At 47.4% G+C, this 20,611-nt stretch overlaps 1 protein-coding gene across 1 annotated transcript in view; it reads left to right on the top strand.

Annotated features, from left to right (window-relative positions):
* The window catches only part of ATP1A1 (ATPase Na+/K+ transporting subunit alpha 1), a 99,353-nt gene that overhangs the window by 41,370 nt on the left and 37,372 nt on the right, over window positions 1-20,611 (top strand). The window contains exons 6-12 of the mRNA XM_029578591.1: window positions 1,088-1,222; window positions 1,452-1,569; window positions 1,821-2,089; window positions 2,575-2,773; window positions 12,106-12,215; window positions 19,992-20,126; window positions 20,255-20,447. Of these exons, the coding sequence (XP_029434451.1) occupies window positions 1,088-1,222; window positions 1,452-1,569; window positions 1,821-2,089; window positions 2,575-2,773; window positions 12,106-12,215; window positions 19,992-20,126; window positions 20,255-20,447 (1,159 nt within the window). The remainder of the gene's footprint in view (window positions 1-1,087; window positions 1,223-1,451; window positions 1,570-1,820; window positions 2,090-2,574; window positions 2,774-12,105; window positions 12,216-19,991; window positions 20,127-20,254; window positions 20,448-20,611) is intronic.

Genomic DNA, 20,611 nt, shown 5'->3' with positions numbered 1-20,611 from the left:
CATCCAGTTAGCTTATTATTGTAATATATCACTGGTCTCGCATCCAGATGTGGTTTTTTGGTTTTTTTTTCCTCTCTCCCTAAGGAGTTAAATATGGCGCCCCCCCCCCCTGGTGTGGAAAGTGGGTCCCTCATGGAATCTTAATTTGGTGCTGAGGATTTTGTGTGAGGAGCCATTGTGGATATCAGAGATCCGACCTCTGCAGAGTTTGGAGAGTGTATTACGAGTGGGGCTATTATGTTCCTGCCCAGTATAGGGGAGCTTGGTACATCCCAGGAGTCTGGACTGCTCTGGAATATGAACAGGAAAGGAGAATTGGTTCTTACATGTTAATTTTTATTCCTGGAATACATCAGATGAATCAGAACCCTGCCCATTCAGTAAAGCCAGCTTGTCATGGCAGTGTGTAAATGATGCAGAGTGGGTAGCTTTGGATAACGTTCTACTTAATGTAGTCGGAACGAGTTTTTCATAAAGGTTCCTCTTATTGCTATAGTTATTTTCATCTTGGCTTGGGTACAGATCATACTGAGGGACTGCAGGTGGCACACTAGGTTAAGTAGCAGTGTCAATAAGGCTTTTCTCGGTCTCCATCTGCTGGAAAGGAGGCAAAACCCAGAAGTCTGGACTGATCTGTGGTATTCCAGGAATGATTAGCAGGTAAGAACCAATTTTCCTTCAGTCATGTTGAGGAACGTTTTCCAATTGAAAATTAGTCTGAGTATTTTGGTATCCATGCACTAGGGGGTTCTTTGAGGGCTTAACATTGGTATTCTTCAATTACAGAAGCAACATTGTATATGGTTCTTCTATTGTATCTACTGATCCTTTCCCATTGAATATATTGGAATTGGCATGCAATGTCTTAGGAGTATAATACTTGTGTGTTAAATTCAGGCACTTTTTTTAATGTAGCTTTTGGCTTTAATAGTAGGCAAGTTACTTGGTTACTGCTTATTAAAAAAGTCATTTCATTCAGAAAGTGACTTACGTTGTACCAGAATTTAATTTTGTAGTTTTTAAACAAAAAGGAACCCCAGCAAACGAGAACTTCTAAAATAGTTACTGGTCTGTCCTTCCCTCCCAGCAAGCCCTTGTGATCCGGAACGGGGAGAAGCTGAGCATCAATGCTGAAGCTGTTGTGGTTGGAGATCTGGTGGAGGTAAAAGGAGGAGACAGAATCCCTGCAGATCTTAGGATCGTATCTGCTCATGGTTGCAAGGTGCGTGAACTTTGTGATACAGCTGTCAGTGATTTGGCTTTCCAGCCACACCGTTTTCCCAGTTTTTATGTACTGGGGTATTCTACATAGTAGCTGTTTTAAGGGGATAGTAGCATTTTTATGCAATAAAAATGTTTGAGTTTGGGAGGGAGGAAAGAAAATGACAGCCAGTATTCCTCTTACAGTTTCGTGTCTCTCCTTTATTTCCCCCATCCAATCTTGCACATAGGTGGATAACTCTTCACTTACTGGTGAATCGGAGCCTCAGACCCGGTCACCAGATTTCACAAACGAGAACCCATTGGAGACTAGGAATATTGCATTCTTCTCTACCAACTGTGTGGAAGGTGGGTATTATGGTCAGGTTGTCAATTAGCCTCCTACTACTCTGGCATCTATTTGCGGGTAATGCCAGTTCATATTCAAACCAGCTTCATGCTACCTAGCATAGTAAATATTATGGTACACGTGTAATTAACCTGCTGCAGCAGAATGAGCATCACGTGTACTGTTCAGTCCTTGCAGTGAATGTGAGGGCCCTGAGCAGTTAGTAGTGATATGGACCTGCTTTCCCTGAGAGATCTTGCATCTTTTACAGGCACTGCTCGTGGTATTGTCATTAACACCGGAGATCGCACTGTTATGGGTCGTATTGCTACCCTGGCATCTGGGCTGGAAGGTGGCCGAACTCCAATCGCTATTGAGATTGAGCACTTTATCCACATCATCACCGGGGTGGCAGTCTTCCTGGGCGTCAGCTTCTTTATCCTCTCCCTGATCCTTGAGTACACCTGGTTAGAAGCGGTTATTTTTCTCATTGGGATCATTGTCGCTAATGTGCCAGAGGGGCTCCTTGCCACAGTCACGGTAAGTGGGAGAGGACATTGGAACGGGAGGGATTTCTCAGTGTTGAGCGCACAAGCCAAAACATGCTGGGGCTGGTCTTTCACCATGGGCACATTTCCTAAAAGGGCTGACACGTGATAGCTATGAACCAAGCAGTTCTGTCAAGCCAAATATGTGGGCCTCAGGACATTTTATATCATGCTGTAAAGCACTTGTATGTTTTTATATTTGTAGTTTAATTTGCTGACTGCAGTATAATCTCACTTCTGTTTTATTGCACTTATGCACACTGTTCGTGGGTGAGTTTAGTGTTTGAAACCAATGTGGGACTTTTTTCTAAAAATGAAATCTGATGTGGGGGTCTAGCTTCTGCAAATGTTTCTTCAAAATGTAGTGTTCAGAGCGGAACCCTCTCAATAGCAGTGTCTCGCTGAGACCTCTGAAAACGCAAACCATTACAGATGAGTGAAGGCTGCTGCATTACAAGCTTGGTTTCCCCCCATTAGGTATGTCTGACGCTGACTGCCAAGCGTATGGCCCGGAAGAATTGTCTGGTGAAGAACCTGGAAGCCGTGGAGACTTTGGGTTCCACATCCACCATCTGCTCTGATAAAACGGGAACCCTGACACAGAACCGAATGACGGTTGCCCATATGTGGTTTGACAACCAGATCCATGAGGCAGACACTACAGAGAACCAAAGTGGTAAGGGCAGCGAGGGATATACAGCTCTAGCATGCTGCACTTGAGACTCTGTTTGGTAACTCAACTTGTGCAATAATGAACTTTACAGTTCCTGCTCTACCACAACATGGGGTTTACTTATCTAAATGAAGGTGGGGGAGCCAAGGGGTTCAAAATGAGGTCTTGAACTACATATTTTCTTTTCAAACCAGTCCATTTGAGAACCTGGGGTAAAAGAAATACTGAAAGCATCAATGAATTGACCAGTCTGCTCCTCCTGACTATGCTACCATACTTTAAAATCCCCAGCTAGCTTACTTAAATGCTTCAGTTAAATTTAATTTTTAAATTGTCCCTCTGCCCAGTCACATGTGCAGGTCAGCTGTCTTCTATTTTGCTTTCTAAGAACACATTCTTTCCTTTGAAATCCAAGAATGAGACTTCTAGAAATAGATGCTGGCAGATAAGGATCTCTTGATCCACCCAGTGTGCCTGTTGTGCTGTCAGTCTGGTTTTCCCTCCCTACTCTGCCATTGTCCCCCCTTTGTCCCATGCGTGCTTCAGTTCTGCCACTGTTTCCAGACTGACCACCTCCACTGAAAGTCAGACACAGGTGTCCACCATCAGTGAAAATAGTTTCTTGCATTTGGTTTCCCTCCTTTCAGCTTTATATAAACAGCCTCATCCTTGTGCATAGCAGTAGAAAATGTTGCCTTCTGCTTCTAATGCAGATTTTCCTAGCATTTAGCCAGATGGACTCAGGACCAGTGGGTTATGTGCTCTTCCTCTAGCAGATGGGAGAAGGAGTCCGAATTCAAGGCTTTCGTCACTCTAGATGTACCCTTGCAGTAACCTCAGCTCTTCAGTATCTGTCTCCTAGCAGATGCGGACGCTATCCCACACACTAGAATAGTGTTAAGAATTACAGCAAAGAAGAAAAAAAAGAAACAAATTTTACCTTAAAGAAGATCGAGCCCCGCTCTCCTGTGGTGAAACCTAAGGGTCCCTCCCCCCAGTTGAGAATTCCTGAGGTGATTCCGATATCCCTCAGAGATGTGCCTTGGTCCAGTAGCTGGTTCCTGGCGTGGACGTAGCCCCCAGAGTGGCTGAAAGGCAGCAGTGAAGGCAGAGCCCTCTCCTCCCGCAGCTGGAGACCGTCCCGGCATAAGATCGGCTCGGATTGCCATACCCAATTGTTCCTTCCGGCGAGGTAAAAGGAGACCCTCACCGGTGCCATCTTCCCTTCTCGACTGGCGGTACGAGTGGGGCAGGCCGGGCGGCCGATGCGCCTAAATTGTGTGCGTCCAGTACAGGCACGCGCACAACTGAGTGCACCGCGTGCATTGAAACTCATTACCTGTGCGCCTAGACATAGAGGCTATGGCACCAGCGTCCAAAAAGGCCAGAAGGCACTCTTTTCACAGCCTGCCACATAAGAGCCGCGCAGCCTGAACTGGAGTCCTGCCTGTGTCAGCATTGCGAAGATGCCCATGGGGAACCAAAGCCTGGTCCCTCACTGTCGGGGGGATGGGTCCGGAACAGATACAGACGATAGCTCCACAGATCTGTGCATCTCCAAGATGGCTTCTCCACAAGAGGGCACCTCAGGGGCTCCTACACAGACTCCCCCTGGGATTAACATGGACCCAGGGACCTTCTCCTGGTTAGAATTTTTCCAAGGGCTGTAAGCCTTCATTCAGGCGCAATCAGCCCTGGCTGCACCCCGGGCTCAACCCCTGCAGGAAGCACAAGATCCTCCCAGTCCTGCTCGGATGCCTCGGGGGATGCCTCACCTAACCAAGAATTTCCCTGACGGGGACCCAGACACCTCAGATGATGGCAACTCCCTAGAAGAAGGAGAAATCCCTCCAGGCCTGGAACCATACCGAACCATGCTTTGCTTTTTCCACAAGGATGAATTACCAGCCCTTGTTTCCCAGACTCTGAAGACTGGGTATTCCAGACACGGATCCTATGGCGGAACCAAAGAAGAACCCCATCTTGGTGTCCCTTCGTAAATTCTCAGGCTGCTTTCTAGTGATGGAAGCCATCCAGGAACTGATTGACCTGGAGTGGGATGCCCTGGAGGCCAGCTTCAAAGGGGGTCGAGCCTTGGAAGCCTTATACCCTCTGAACCAGTGACCAAGGGAGTGCCTGCGTTTCCCGAAAGTGGATGCCATGGTCTGTGCCGTCTCAAAGCAAACAGCCATTCCCATTGAGGGATGGGCTGCATTTGATGGATACTCAGGATAGACTATTGGAATCCATTCTTGCAGGCCTTCGCAACAGCAATGACACTGCAGATTGCTTCTTGCTGCGCACTGGTGGCACGTTCCTGCTTGCTCCTGTCGAGAGAGGCAAATAACTCTGTAACGTGTACCTGTGAGATGATGGAATCTGCAGCAGCCTTCCTGATGGATGGTGCATACCTCAGCCAGAGTAGCCGCCTCTGTAGTGGCAGCCAGAAGACAACTATGGCTATGGAATTCGTCTGACGTGACCTCCAAAGCGAATATCACAAGAATGCCCTTTAAAGGATATCTTGTTCAGAAGCGAATTGGAGAAGTTAAAATGGGGCGCATCCCCAGTGCCTCGTCTACTGGAAGACAGGGGTAAAATCTCAGCACCCCTCCCCCAGAAGAACCAAGGGCAGAGGCTCACAATGCTTTAGACCAGGGGTCGGGAACCCATGGCTCGCGAGCCAGATATGGCTCTTTTGAGGGCTGCATCTGGCTCGCAGACAAGTGTCGCCATACTTCGCGGTTCCCCGCCGCCCGGGCTTAAAATGCTGTCAGCCCGGGCGGAACGCAGCAGGACAGCTGGAGTCAGCGGCACCGGCGTGCTCTCTTCTCCTCCCCCCCCCCCCCCCCCCCCCCCGAAAGAGGAAGTGGAGAGCATCGGGTGCCTGCGCGGGAAGAAGAGACCACACTAGCGTGGTCTCTTCTTCTGCGCAGGCACCCGATGCTCACCACTTCCTCTTCCGGGCCGCGGGGGGGAGGAGAAGAGAGCACGCCGACTGGAGTCATCCGGGTGCCTGCGCGGGAGTCATCCGGTGTCAGCCGGGTGCCAGCGCTGGAGTCATCGGGTGCCTGCACGGGTCTTCCCGCGCAGGCACCCGATGCTCTCCACTTCCTCTTCCGGGCCGCGGGAAGAAGAGAGCACGCCGTGCTCTCTTCTTCCCGCGGCCCGGAAGAGGAAGTGGAGAGCATCGGGTGCCTGCGCGGGAAGACCCGCGCAGGCACGCTAGTGTCCGGGAAGAAGACTGCAGCGCGGCTCGGAGGAAAATGAAAATCTTCAACCGCGGCCGATGGGACTCCGCCTTCGCCTCCGCGAGGGCTGAAAATGAAGGAGGTTAGCGTTGGGAGGTGGCTGCTGCTGCCGCGAGTTCCCGGGGTGGGGGTGGGGGAGGGGGAGAGAGAGAGTGAATGAGCGAGCAAGCATGTGTGTTTGAGATCCTGTGTGTGAGAGTGAGAGATTGCATGTATGTGAATGATTGAGAGCCTGTATATGTGAAAGAGAGTATGTCTGTGATTGAGAGCCTGCCTGTGAGAGAGAGAGCATGAATGTAAGTTTACCATTGGGAACCTGTATGTGTAAGTTTGTAATTGAAAACCTGTTTGTTTGAAAGAGTATGTGTGTATGATTGAGATCCTTTGTGTGTGAGAGAGATCATGTGTATGTATGATTAAGAGCCTGTGTGTATAAGTAAGAGAGAGATCATGTGTGTCTGTGTCTGATTGACAGCTGGTTTAGGTGATGGAGCATGTGAGTATGTGATTGAGAGCCTGTGTTTAAATGAGAGAGAGAGACCATGTGTGTCTGTGTGATTGAGAGCTGATTTAGGTGAGGGAGCATGTGAGTATGTGATTGAGAGCCTGTGTTTAAATGAGAGAGAGAGACCATGTGTGTCTGTGTGATTGAGAGCTGATTTAGGTGAGGGAGCATGTGAGTATGTGATTGAGAGCCTGTGTGTAAATGAGAGAAAGAGAGGACATGTTTGTAAGCATGTGAATGAGAGTCTGTGTGTGAGAGAAAAAGACAGCATGTATTTATGTGATTGAAAGCCTGTGTGTGTGTAAGCGTGAAAAGATAGACAGCATGTGTGTAAATGTGTAATTAAGAGCCTATATAAGTGAGAGAGAAAAAACATTTGTATATGTGAGTGACTGAGAGCATGTGTGTATAGGTGAGTCATTGAGAGCCAGTGTGAGAGAGAGCGCTGGTATGTGACTGAGAGAGGAGAAAGTTCCAAGCAAACCACCCCACCTCCTGCTAATTCAGAACAATCTCAGGACACCTGGATATCAAATGTTCCCAGGTATGCAGAGCAAAAACATTTTTGTATCCTTATTATTTTTCATTACTGGATCTTTGTGTCTGCTATTTTGAAATATTTTGTTGGTATCTGGAAATGTTTTATATGAGTTTTTAATTATTGGATATTCCACTCAGCTGTTTCGAAATATGTTCTTTTTGTTAGTACAGTTTTACTGCTGATGATTTTATATTTCTTGATTTGTTTTATAAGGATGTGTGATGTTTCTTTTTTCCTTTGTTACACTGCATACAGAGACTCTGGCTTGTTGCAGTTTCCAATTCAGTTTTTGTCTGCATGCTTCTTGTTATGCGTTTTGGTCTCTTTATTCTATGTTAGGTGAGGGACAGCACGTGATTCAGGTGAGGTTTTCTGCTGGCGTGTAGTTTCTGTGTAGGACTCTATAGCAGCCTGACTTGGTCCGTTTTCCTAATAGGAGATGTATTGGTGTCTTTAGGCCTGGTGTAATATTTTCAGAGACTTATTGTACTTTAAAAGTGTGATCTTACATAAAATGCACACATTTACTTGTATTTAGTTTTAAACATATTGTATGGCTCTCATGGAATTACATTTTAAAATATGTGGCGTTTATGGCTCTCTCAGCCAAAAAGGTTCCTGACCCCTGCTTTAGACCCTACAGGAACTCGCAGTTCCAAGCACTTTGTCCCTCTGGAAAGGTCCAGTCCTTTTGGAACTGACAGACCAAGAGAGGAACAGGCCCGGGGGCAGGCTCCAGTTGTGCTCCCCAATGAGAATGGGCTGACCCATCCAAAGGAAGAGGAAATAGGGGGTCAACTTGCCCTCTTCTACCAAAGATGGGTTGAGATCACGTCTGACAAATGGGTACTAAATATTCGAGAAGGTTACTTCCTAGAGTTCCGCAGCATCCCTCGAGACAAATTTATGATAGCCTGCCACTCCCACATCAAGAGACTGGCAGTGGAAGCCACTCTGACAAGACTACGTAGTCTGAAGGCAATAATTCCGGTTCCTTCGCCCCAACAAAATACGGGGCTCTATTCCATCTATTTTATCGTTCCCAAGAAGGAAGGATCATTCCGACCCATCTTGGATCTCAAGAACATCAACCGTCATCTGCGGATACTACACTTCCGCATGGAGACTCTTCGCTCCGTCGTAATGGCAGTACAACCAGGAGAGTTTCTAACCTCCCTGGACCTCTCCGAAGCCTACCTTCACATTCCAGTCCATCAAGATCCCCAGCGTTTTCTACGCTTTGCAATACTGGGTTACCATTACCAGTTCTGAGCGCTACCTTTTGGCTTAGCAACCGCCCCCAGAACATTCTCCAAAATTATGGTGGTCATGGCAGCAACAGTGAGGAAGGAAGGGATTTTGGTACACCCTTACCTGGATGACTGGCTGATCAGGGCAAAGTCTTCAGTAGAGAGCCGGCAGGTGACCAGCAGAGTCAAGAACCTACTGCAGGAACTCGGGTGGTGAACACAGGCAAGAGCAGTCTGCAGCCCTCTCAATCTCTAGAGTACCTGGGGGCCCATTTCGACACCAAACAGAACAGTCTTCCTCCCTCCCTCGAGGAGAAGGAAACTGGAACAATTACGATTGATGACCAATGCATGCCCCAAAGTATGGGACTATCTTCAAGTCCTCTACCTCATGGCATCAACCCTGGAGGTCGTCCCATGGGCAAGGGCCTACATGCGACCACTCCAGTGCTCCTTACTGTCACGATGGAACCCACTGTCCCAGGACTACTCAATTCACCTCCACTACCAGCAGAGGTACGTTCTCAGCTTCAGTGGTGGCTACAGGAAGACCACCTAAGAAGAGGAGTAAGCCTATCCACATTGAACTGGATCTTGCTCACCATGGATGTGAGCCTGCGAGGGTGGGGAGCCCCATTGTCAGGAACTGACAGCCCAGGGACAATGGAACAAAGAGGTGGCGGAATGGAACATAAACTGCCTGGAAGCTCGAGCAGTCAGACTAGCGTGCCTGCGATTCAGCCACAGACTCAGAGGCAAAGTGATTTGAGTAATGTCTGACAACACTACAACGGTTGCTTACATCAACCTCCAGGGAGGAACCAGGAGCCAGCAGGTGTCTCTGGAGATACTCTCTCATGGCATGGGCGGAGATAAACCTACAAAGGATCTCTGCCTCCCACATCGCAGGAAAAGAACGTCTCAGCAGAGAGTCTGTCTGGACCCGGGGTAATGGACACTGTCGACCACAGCCTTCCAATTGATTAGTAAATTTCTGGGGCCTCCCAGCCATGGATCTACTGGCATGGGAAAAAGAGGAAAGGAACTGTATGTGTTTTTTCCCTCCGACCCTTTAAGTTCCCAGCAGACTATTGAAGGTTATGCAACCAATTACTACCAGCACACCTTCAGGAATGTTGGGAATTGGCCTAGAGTCATCTATGCCTGCATCCCCTGGGAATTCCATCTCCCTCAGTCCTGAACTCCACTTGCCACCAAACCAGGACTCTCTATTTTTAGCAGATCCGTAGGAGGGTCAACGGCAGCCAAATGGAGCTGCATTAGATCCCCCGAGGGAGGGGGATACTGCTATATCGAATCCCCAGGCAAATATTGTAATGCCTGAGAAACCATTGGTGATAACCCAGGAAACACTGTGGACTGCAATAAAAGATCTAGAAGCCTCTTTAGGGGTTAAAATCGAAAACATAAATAAATCTGTTGGCATGATTCATTCTCAGGTTCAGGGGCCTTCCAACTGATTAGTAAATCGCTGGGGCCTCCCAGTCATGGATCTACTGGCCACCTATCTGAGTGCCCAAGTCCCCAGGTTCTTCAGCCGCAGACGAGAGCCCCACTCCCAAGGGATCGACGCTCTTGGCAAGAGGAAGACTTACTGTACGCCTCCCCCCCCCCCCCCATGGCCACTACTGGGCAAGGTCATGCGCAAGAGAGAACATCACAGGGGACTTGTTCTAGTGGCCCCAGATTAGCCAAGATGCCCAAGGTACGCAGACATGCAAAGACTCCTTGCGGGAAGCCCTCTGTACCTACCTCCACACAGGGACCTTCTCAGGCAGGACCAGATTCTTCCCAAAGATCCATCTCTATTCTCTCTTATGGTCTGGCCCTCAAGAGGACTCGCCTAAAAAAGCGTGGTTATTCGAAGGCTGTGATTGACACCCTACTTCCGTGCACGCAAGTTTTCAACATCTGTCATACATACAGATCTGGAGAGTATTCGCAGCCTGGTGCGAGGACCGCGGGATAGTCCCGCGGATGACCAAGATCCCATGATTCTGGAGGTCCTACAGGATGGTATGAAGGTGTTGTCACTGAACTCCCTCAAGGTCCAAGTAGCTGCGCACTCCTGCTTCAGAGCCAAAGTGGACGGTATCTGGATTTGTTCCGTTTCCTAAAAGGGGTTAAACAACTCCGGCCACCCCTAAAGTGGCCAGTTCCCCTATGGAATCTCAATCTAGTATTAAACTTTCTAGCAGGGGCTTCCTTCAAGTACGCCTCTTAACATTGAAGACTGTATTCCTGGTGCAATATGTTCAGCTCGTTGCATCTCCGAACTACAGGCACTATCATGTCGGGAACCGTTCCTTAGGTTCACTCCTGGAACCATACAGGTACACACCATCCCCTCCTTCCTACCGAAAGTGGTTTCTCTTTGCCATCTCCGGATGAACATAAGGACTCTGAAGACTCACGCCTTCTTCGCCACCTAAATGTCGGCAGACTCCTGATGCGATACCTGGAAAGATCAGAACCGGTGTACAAAACGGATTGCTTGTTCATTCTCCACAGTGGAAAGAAGCAAGGAGAAGCAGTCTTGCGGGCAACCATAGCCCGCTGGATCAAAGAAGTAATCAAGGCAGTCTACATAGAGACAGGAAAGCTCTTACCACTACAGGTTAAGGCTCATTCTACTAGGGCCCAAGCAGTTTCTTGGGCAGAAACCAAGTTGTTTTCGCCTGCTGAGATTTGTCAGGTGGCGATGTGGTCCTCCCTACACACCTTCTCCAGGTTCTACCACCTGGATGTTCAGGCCCAAGAAGACGCAGCCTTCGTAAGGGCAGTACTAAGGGGGCCACGGGCAGCCTCCCGCCCTGTCTGGGAGTAGCTTTTTTACATCCCACTGGTCCTGAGTCCATCTGGCTACACGCTAGGAAATGGAGAAATTACTTACCTGATAATTTCATATTCCTTAGTGTAGACAGATGGACTCAGCATCCCGCCTATGGCTGCCCTAGAGAAGGAGGACCTCGGAAAGCGAATCTTGAGACTAAGCAAATACAGGTAAGCCGTTGTCTAACCCTAGTTCGTCACCCACAGTTTGTCCGGTGTCGGCGTTAATCTGAGTGCACGGACAGTCTCCAGTTTTGAAATCAGTTGAACCAGTTCAAGTTTTAGTCAAGTTTAATCAAGTTATTTAAGCAAAGATATATCCACAATGGCTTTTCAAAGAGAATACTGAAGAGCTGAGGTTACTGCAGGGGTATATGTAGAGTAACGTCGGCCTCGAAATTTGACTGTCTCCTATCTGCTAGCAGAAGAGCACAATACCCATTGGTCCTGAGTCCATCTGTCTACACTAAGGAAAACGAAATTATCAGGTGAGTAATTTCTCCAATTTTAACCAGTGCATCTTTAGCTCCTCATAGTGCAGGTCATGCACAGCTTTGGTGGCCTCCTTTAAAGTAACTTCACATTAGCAGGGTCTTTCATTCATGTGGTTTGCAGAGATGCACAAGTCTTGCCAGAGACCTGTGCAGAGGTGTTATGTCCTACTTTGTAATAACTTTTTATGCACCCCAGTTATGTTCTTCGCCTTCCCAATGGATTTGTCTCACTGGCATTGGAGATGACGAATGAGCATTCTTCCCCTAGAAAATAGTATTTGCTTCTTGGATTTCTGCACCCCAGTAATGATTTACGGGTGGTTGTTTGTTTTTTTTTTTTAATTGCCAAATCCTAATTAGTGACTTCTGCTCTTCATGTTTAAATCTTGCTTGTGTTCTGTTAAAACCATGACATTAGTTTCCATTGCTGATTTTCTCTAGGTGCCTCATTTGATAAGAGCTCTGCCACATGGACTGCGCTAGCTAGAATTGCTGGTCTCTGTAACCGTGCCGTGTTCCAGGCAGGGCAGGAAAACACCCCGATCCTCAAAGTGAGTACATCTCTCTGGCACTCTGCATGTACTTCTGCTTACCTGCTGAATGGTGGGAATGATAGAGCTGTAAACCTGGGAAAACCAGTCTTCTTTTTCTTTTTTGGGCTTGAAAAATCATTGACAGAACTCGCTGTGAGCATGTCCATAGTTAGGAGCAGACTTCATATTTGTGTCCGAATTTATGGGTTTTCTTCATGGCTGTTTCCATTCCCTGTACCTACCCAGATTAATCCAGACTCCTTGGTTTTGCATCCCTGCCAGCAGATGGAGACAGTTTTACTGACACTGCTACATAAGCTGGTGTGCCACCTGCGGTTCCTCAGTATTTGTCTACAGAAGATGGTGCGGAACCTGCACTTCTGCAGTCAGAAGACCATATTTTTTTTCTTTAAAGTTTGATCCTTCCTCCCAGAGGGTGGTGGTCCTGGTTGGGGACCATCCCTCTTGGTTGAGGTAGATGAGCTTGGGGGTTGGTGATCCTTGTCTGCTCAATCCTTGCTTCCATGGAGTGTAAATCTGGTAGGCTAGATCCCTCCCCTTCACGAGGTGGCTGCAGGCTCAGGATAACTGGTTTTTGAATGCTTGAGTAGAAAGGGATACAGAATATCTGTATAGTGGTGCACTTTTTTGGAAGCTGGCTTTGACTGGTTAATAATGTTCTAACCCAGTGGGATTGTCCAGGTACTTTGACGACATTGCCTGGACCACCTTGCTTACAGGCCGCTTAGCTTTTTTTTTTCTCTGCTTATTTAAAGTGTTCCCTTTGATAAACCATGCTTCCAGATGATGTGACTCATTGCATTTCCCAAGCTGAAGGCAGTTGAGCAATGTTTTAAGCAGTTCAGTCCTCCACCAAGGGCACTATCTTTTTAGAAAATACATTTGGAGGTAAAAAGAAAATGTTAATTTCCCCCCCTACGCCCACAGTATGACAACTCACACAGGCCTGCCAGGCTCCCCTCAAGGTCTGATTTTGATTGAACTGTATTGTATGTTCTGACTTACCTTATTGCATTTGTTCTTTTAAATTGTGTGCCTAGGTAACAAGTAGTGACCATGTTGTGGGCAAAAATAGCTGCACCCTAATGCAGAACTCAAGCTTATTTTTTATATTCACCCTAGAATAAATCCTCCCAAAGCCCTAAAATATTTGGCCTGCCTATCTGAGAGCAGTAAAATAACTGAGCAAGTATGACCTGTAAGTCAGCGTAATGTTTTCGATTTCATGGCTTTAAACGCCCCACTGATAACTGCACTCTTGGGTGAGCACCAGTCACTTAGTAGTTTTAAACTTGCAGGGTGTACTATATATCTGCAGTTGAACACTTGAGCATATATTGGAGTGGGGCAGAGTGACAATGCCTCTTGCTATCTCGGGATCTGCTCTCTGACTCTGTGCCAGAGGATGTTGGGTTCAGGTTCTGAAATCCCCAGGTGACAGTTTAGTCTAACACTCCGGTGTGCTGCAGTAAGGTTGAAACCTTTACAGGGAGTGTTAAAAATGCCGGCCAGGTTGAAAGTGCTGTTGAAATGATTTACAGTAGCTGCTGTCATGCTGTTGAGTAACATTCTTTTTAAAGTGTAGGGAGGCAGAACAATTATTCAATCTGCAGACAAGGTGTTTGTGTTCTCAGTAGACAGTTTACCCTCTAATAAAATAGACTGGTGCTCCGAGCATATCCTTGTGCGTACTTTTCTGCTCTCCACCCCATTCATTGTCGTACTGTGGAGAAGATGAGCTGTGATGTGACTGCATTTGCGGTGCAACCTCATCTAATCTGTTTTCCTTGTACGTACTGGGATCAGTCCAGATGGTGGGTTATGTCCCCCGTCCAGCAGATGGAGTCAGACAAAGCTTTGGAGGGTGCTGCTAGCCATGGGGTAGGCCTGGGTGAGCAGTTGCCCACCTAATTTGGACCTTGGCCCACCCAACGGGAAGAGGCTGGTTGGAGCAATGCCATCGCAGAATCCACCCCTGTGATGGTGAAGAAGAGGGCCAGAGCTGTAAGGCCAGGCCCGGTGCCGCCGGGTATGCGCATGGCACACCCAGGGAGGCAGTGGGCCGGCACTGGAGCCTAACCAGCCGGCAGCCAAAGAAAGCACGGCGCGTGATCATACCCTCTACTGGGTATGAGCATGTGTGCGCTCAAGCTTCCGGCCCCCACTCACCCCAAGCAGGAAGACTGGTGGGCCGTATGGCCTGAAGATAGCAGGAGGCACTCTGGTATCCTACTTTAAGAACATACGCTCAGTAGGGACCTGAACCAAGTGGATAGGAAGGGGCTAGACAGGTCGCTGAAGTAGGACTTTGGCTGTGCCTAATGAAAAGGCCCTACATGTGTGTGAGAATGGGAGCTTTCCTAGCATGTAGCCGGATGGACTCAGGACCAATGGGTTATGCTCCCCTGCCAGCAGATGAAGATGGAGTCAGGTTTCAAAGCTGACATCACCCTACATACACCCCTACAGTGACCTCAGTCCTTCAGTATTCTCAGTCTCCAGCAGATGGATGTACCTCTCCCTATGGGGATTGCTGTACTTTTTGGAAGGAGAAATTCTACATTTAAACTGGAGAAGAAATTGAGCCCCGCTCTCCTACGGTGATACCTAAAGGTCCCTCCCCCATGGTGGGACTGTATGGGTGAGAATGGGAGCCGCAATGTGTGAGTCTGTGTACATAAGAGCATATGAGAGAGTTTGTGTGTGAAGGAGGAAGGGAAGAAGATAGTGGAAGACACTGAAAAGGAATTAGGAAATGAGCGACAAGGGAAAAAGAGACCAGGACCAACTGATTAGCAATTAGAAAAGCACATTACAAAAAACATGAAAATGCCGTTGTTGGTATTTTGCTCTTCAGTATTCCACTGTTCAGTCTAGTTTCTCAGGCTTTCTATTTTGATTTTGTCTGCATGTTTTTAATTTGTAGTCTCTTATTTCTATATTAGGTAAAGGTTGGTCTCTATTTTGCCTGTGTGACTGAAGTGCAGTATTTCTGCTCGCATATAGTTTCTCTGTAGTATTCCAGTAGATGATGTATTAATGTTCTAGGGCAGGGTTTAGTATTTGCATTGCTGCTTTTTCATAAGGTTGCTGTTTGAGAACTGCAAGTCAGTGCTGTTACTGCATGGTATGGCAAGGTTCTAGTTATGCATCATGCATGAAATTTTAAAATATTTTACTCAATTTTGAGCACTTACCTGCATAAAAAATTCCTTATCTGTATGTATTTTATATTTATTGCAATTTATATATGCACAAGTATATCATACAAAAAGCAAAGAATATTAGATCCAATCAATCATGTAATAAAACAAAATCTAATGTATTTTCATGAATCTTCTTTGCAGAAAGCCAGAGATCAAAATTACAATAATATCAATCAGAATAGGTGCAGAGCTAGGACAATTCACATTCCCTGAATATACCCGGATCAGTCCAGACTGCTGGGTTAGTCATCCCTTCCAGCAGATGGAGACAGTTTCTGACACTGCCTCATAAACCCCAGTGCCCCCTGCAGTTCCTCAGTATTTCTGTCTCCAGCAGATGGCAGAGGATGTGTAACCAGCAGTTCTGAATTTTTTTTTTGAGGTTGTATTGAGTCTTCCTCTCAGGGGTTTGTATTTTTGGCTTTAGTCTTTAAGGGTCCCTCCCCATCCGGTTGAGGTGGACGGGCCAGGGGTTGTCACTCTTTTGTGTGCCCGTCTGTGCGCCCATGGAGTGCACATCTGGTTGACCAGATCCCTTCCCTCACGAGGCCGCTTGGGCGTCTGCAGGCTCCAGGGGAGTTTTTTGTTCCCCCTGTTCCTGAGACTGCCTATTTTCAGTCTGTCCTTTCCCAGCAACCTTTTTTTTTTTTTTTTTCTTTTACGGCTGAACAGGCAGCACAGCATGCAGGTGACAATTTGCTGGTAAAATTGGCTCTGTTCCGGGAGGGGGCTGTTGGGGTATTTTTCTCCTATTCCTGTTTCCCTCCCGGCCCCCTTTCCCCAGCATGACTTGTGCCGCGTGCAGGGCGTGTGGCTCTGTGCATTCACGGCTGAATCGGGCAGGTCTCAGCGCTTTTTGTTTGGGAGGCGGGAAGCAGCGTTGCGGCTTGTGCAAGCGTGCTGCTATTTTCGGCCGGAGGTCTGTCCTTGGTGCTTCTTCCTCAGACGGTGTGGGAACGGTGGCCACCCTGACTCCTCTTTCTTTGCTTCATGGTACTAGGCCACCATTTTCAGTTTTGGGCCCTTCCTTTTGGTTTAGCCACAGCACCACACATCTTCACCAAGGTGGTGGTGGCGGCGCTCTGGAAGGAGGGAATCCTGGTACACCCATAGCTGGACGACTGGTTTATCAGGGTGAAATCAGAAGTTCTGTCATCAGTCGGTCAGTAGAGTTCTCAAAGTTCTTCAGTCTCTCGGCTGGGTGGTGAACCTGGCAAAGAGTCATTTGACTCTGACTCAGTCTTTAGAATACTTGGGTGCTCACTTCGACACTTGGAACAGCAGGGTGTTTCTCTCAGAGAGAGTGCTCAATCTGCAGAGTCAGGTCTGGTTGTTGAATTTGCAAGTTCCCAGAGTGTGGGATTACTTACAGTTTCTGGGATCCATGACTTCAACCTTGGAATTGATTCTGTAGGTGTTTTTCCATATGAGGCCATTACGGAGGGCATTTTTAGCACGTTAGAAGCTCATCTCTGAGGAGTTTCTCTTGCCATTGCCTGTGGTGGGGGTGGGGGGGGGGGGTGACCAGAGACAGTCTATCTTGGTGGCTTCAGACTCCCAATCTTGTTCATGGGATGGACCTCCAAGTTTCTGACTGTGGGTGATAGTTACTACCGATGCCAGTCTCTCTGGCTGGGGAGAGGTTTGTCAATGTCCAGGGCATCTGGTCTGTGAGAGAATCTGCATGGTCTATCAACTGTTCGGAGACCAGAGCAGTCTGTCTAGCCTTGAAGATCTTGCCATTGGTGAAAAGTTGCTAGGTGAGGATTCTCTCTGACAATGCGGCGACAGTAGCATATATCAATCGGCAGGGCGGAACCAAGAGTCAGTAGCTCAGGAACCTTGTCTTAATTCGCTGTGCAGAGTCCCACCCAAAGGGAATAGCCGCATCTTACAAAGCTGGGGTTGAAAATGTCCAAGCAGATTTCCTAAGTTGGACTGAGATCCAGGCAAGATGGAATTATCAGAAGCAGCAATGCAGCTCATCAGATGTTGTTGGGGGGGGGGGGGGGGGGGGGGGTGTTCTCATGTGGATTTAATGACAACTTGTCAGAATGCCAAAGCATTTCAGTTCTTCAGTCGGAGGCGACAATATGGAGCCGAGGGTGTTGACACCCTAGTTCTATCTTGGCCTTGTGGGGTCCTGCTTTGTCGTCCCCCCTCCCCCTTGGCCGTTGGGTAAGGTATTGCGTTGCAAAGAAAAGCATCATGGGGAAGTGATATTGGTTGCACCGGAGTGGCTGCGGCGTCCTTGCTTTGTGATCTCATCAACATGGCGGTGAATGGCCCGATTTTGTTTCGGTCATCTGACAGGCCTACTTACTCGGGGTCCCATATTTTCAGGCCAGGCTGCTAGTGTTTGTCTAGCAGCATGGCTTTTGAGAGGTGGAGGCTGAGGCGTAAAGTTTATCCAGAATCTGTCGTCACCACCAGGAGACAGTCCACTAATCTAGCTTATGTTAAAGAGTATGGATGGTGTTGGTCTTGGTGTGCTACTCATGGAATTCGTGCCTCCAGTCCTCTATCCCTGATTTATTTTGTCCTTTTTGCAAGATGGTTTCACTAAAGGCTTATCTCCTAGCACCCTTAAGAGTTCAAGTGGCCACCTTACGCTGCCTTTGGGGCAAGATCGGGGATTCTGCCATTGCAACTCATCCATATGTTTTTAGATTCCTTAGAGGGACTAGGAATCTGTGGCCTCCAGTTAGTCTGTCCTTCCTGGAGCTTTAATCTGGTCCTTCGAGGTTTGAGTATGGTGTCTTTTGAGCATCTGCGTAGAGAGCTGCTGAAGGATCTGAATCTCAAAGTGGCTTTTCTAGTAGCGATATGCTCTGCTAAGCAGAGTTTGGAGTTGCAAGCGTTGTTCTGTCGGGATCCTTTCCTTCAAATTTCTGATTCGGGGATTTCTTTGTGGACAGTGCCTTCTTTTTTGCCTAAGGTGGCTTCCACTTTTCATGAGAACCAGACTATGGAGCTTCTAATTTTTTTTCCTATGGTGGATGCATAAGTTCCACATGCACAAGAGCTCAAAAGGTTAGATGTTCGGCGAGCTCTATTGCGCTATCTAGAGGTAATGAAAGAGTTCAGATGGTCTTGACCACCTCTTTGTTTTGTGGAGCGGCTTAAAACGAGTTTTCAAAGCTTCTAAGGCTACTATTGTGCATTGGTTGAAAGAGGCCATTGGGTCCACTTATGTTACTGCCAGTTAAGGAGATTATGGCCGGTTTTCATGCTCATTCTACACGTTCGCAGGCAGCTTTCTGGGCAGAGGCGCGATTGGTGGTCTCCTCGAGATTTGCAGAGCGGCAGCTTGGAAGTCGCTACGTGCTTTTGTGTGGCACTATCATCTGGATTTGGGAGAATCTTCTTCCTTTGGCGAGTGTTCTGCGAGCAGGACTCTCCAGGTCCCACCCTAAGTAGGAAGCTTTGGTACATCCCAGCAATCTGGACTGATCTGGGTACATACAGGGAAGAGAAAATTGGTTCTTATCTGCTGATTTTTGTTCCTGTAGTACCATGGATCAGTCCAGAACCCGCCCATTTTCCAGGAGGTGGAGAATCACTCGCTCAGCTTTAGTGTCTTATAAATACAGATTTAATATGGTTTTCATAGTTTAATATTTTTACTTAGTTTGGTCATTGTTTTCTGCTTTATGCTTGGGTTCAGATCTCTACTGAGGAACTGCAGGCAGCACTGGGGTTTGAGGCAGTGTCAGTAAAACTTTGGCTCCATCTGCTGGCAGGGATGAATAACCCAGGAGTCTGGACTGATCTGTGGTACTATAGGAATGAAAATTAGCAGGTAAGAACCAATTTTCCTTTACAGTAAGAAAAAAATTCAAATTCTGGTGTCACCTCAGCAAAACAAATTCCTCCACTACTATTTTGAGAAGTAACACAAACTCCTGCAAAGAAAGACACTAGCTGTTGCAAACTACTTAAAAAGCCTTTGTAGGGTGCAATATATGGACTAGCATGATCTATCAATAAGAATACAACTAGTAGGTCTCAGACCTGCATGCCTACAGCCCACTCATGTTAACCTTGTGCCCATCCAAAAAATCAATTCTGGCTACACCACTGATATGCATTAAGAAAACTCTTGTGTAAACACCCTTGATCTTGCATGTTTGTCTTTTTTTTTTTTTTTTTTTTTTTGAAGGTGAACTTGTATAGATGATTAGAAACTTAGGTTAGCAGATATCCATTACCCACCAGATTATCATAGAAAAGCTGCTTTGCCATTGTACCTGAATACTGACATGAAGCATCTCTAGTTATGCCCATACCAAGAGATGCCACCTTATTGTTCAGACACATTGAAGGCTTGCTTTCCTAGAGATGGATGTCTTCTGTGCCAAGCTGGTCCTGTTAATTTGTAATTGCACAGGACATACTCACTGGGGGCTTAATGCCATGAAAATCCTCTACTGGTGACTCAGCTCAACTATGTTACTGCTTCTCCTTATCCCTTTAAGAGGCTTTTTTTAGGACAGATGCCACAGTCTGCATACTAAAAATCCAAATGAAGTCAGTTTAGTTTCTTTCCTTTCTCTTTTTGTAACAGAGAGATGTTGCTGGTGATGCGTCAGAGTCCGCCTTGCTGAAGTGCATTGAGCTTTGCTGTGGTTCTGTCAAGGATATGAGAGAGAAAAATGCTAAAGTAGCAGAAATTCCATTTAATTCCACCAACAAGTACCAGGTAAGTAAGTGGCCCTGTTCTCGAAGGAGAAGAGAGGTGGTGGTGGGGGGGGGGGGGGGGGTGGAGTACTGGAGCTTGACTAGTTTCTGATGGCTGGTTCTGTAACCTTGTTTGGTCTTGTTTTCCAGCTGTCAGTCCACAAGAATGCTAACCCATCAGAGTCCCGGTACCTGCTGGTCATGAAGGGTGCCCCCGAGAGGATCCTTGACCGATGCTCCACTATCCTACTGCAGGGCAAGGAGCAGCCTCTGGATGAGGAACTGAAGGATGCCTTCCAGAATGCATACCTGGAGTTGGGAGGCCTGGGGGAGAGGGTGTTAGGTATGTATGTTAAGGATAAATTGCTACGTGTGTTGGGGAGCAGGGTGGAACAATAACACAGCCCTCATTTCACCCCACAATCCCTCAAGGGGAGAGGAGGAGAAAACAAGGGACAGATAAGACAATCTGGTACTCCACGCTGCTAGATAGTTGGGTTAGAACCA

This window comes from Rhinatrema bivittatum, chromosome 15 (genome assembly GCF_901001135.1).
Source record: "Rhinatrema bivittatum chromosome 15, aRhiBiv1.1, whole genome shotgun sequence".
Lineage (NCBI taxonomy): Eukaryota > Metazoa > Chordata > Amphibia > Gymnophiona > Rhinatrematidae > Rhinatrema > Rhinatrema bivittatum.
The sequence above is the reverse complement of the archived record's forward strand: the minus strand, read 5'-3'. Positions and strand labels throughout refer to the sequence as shown.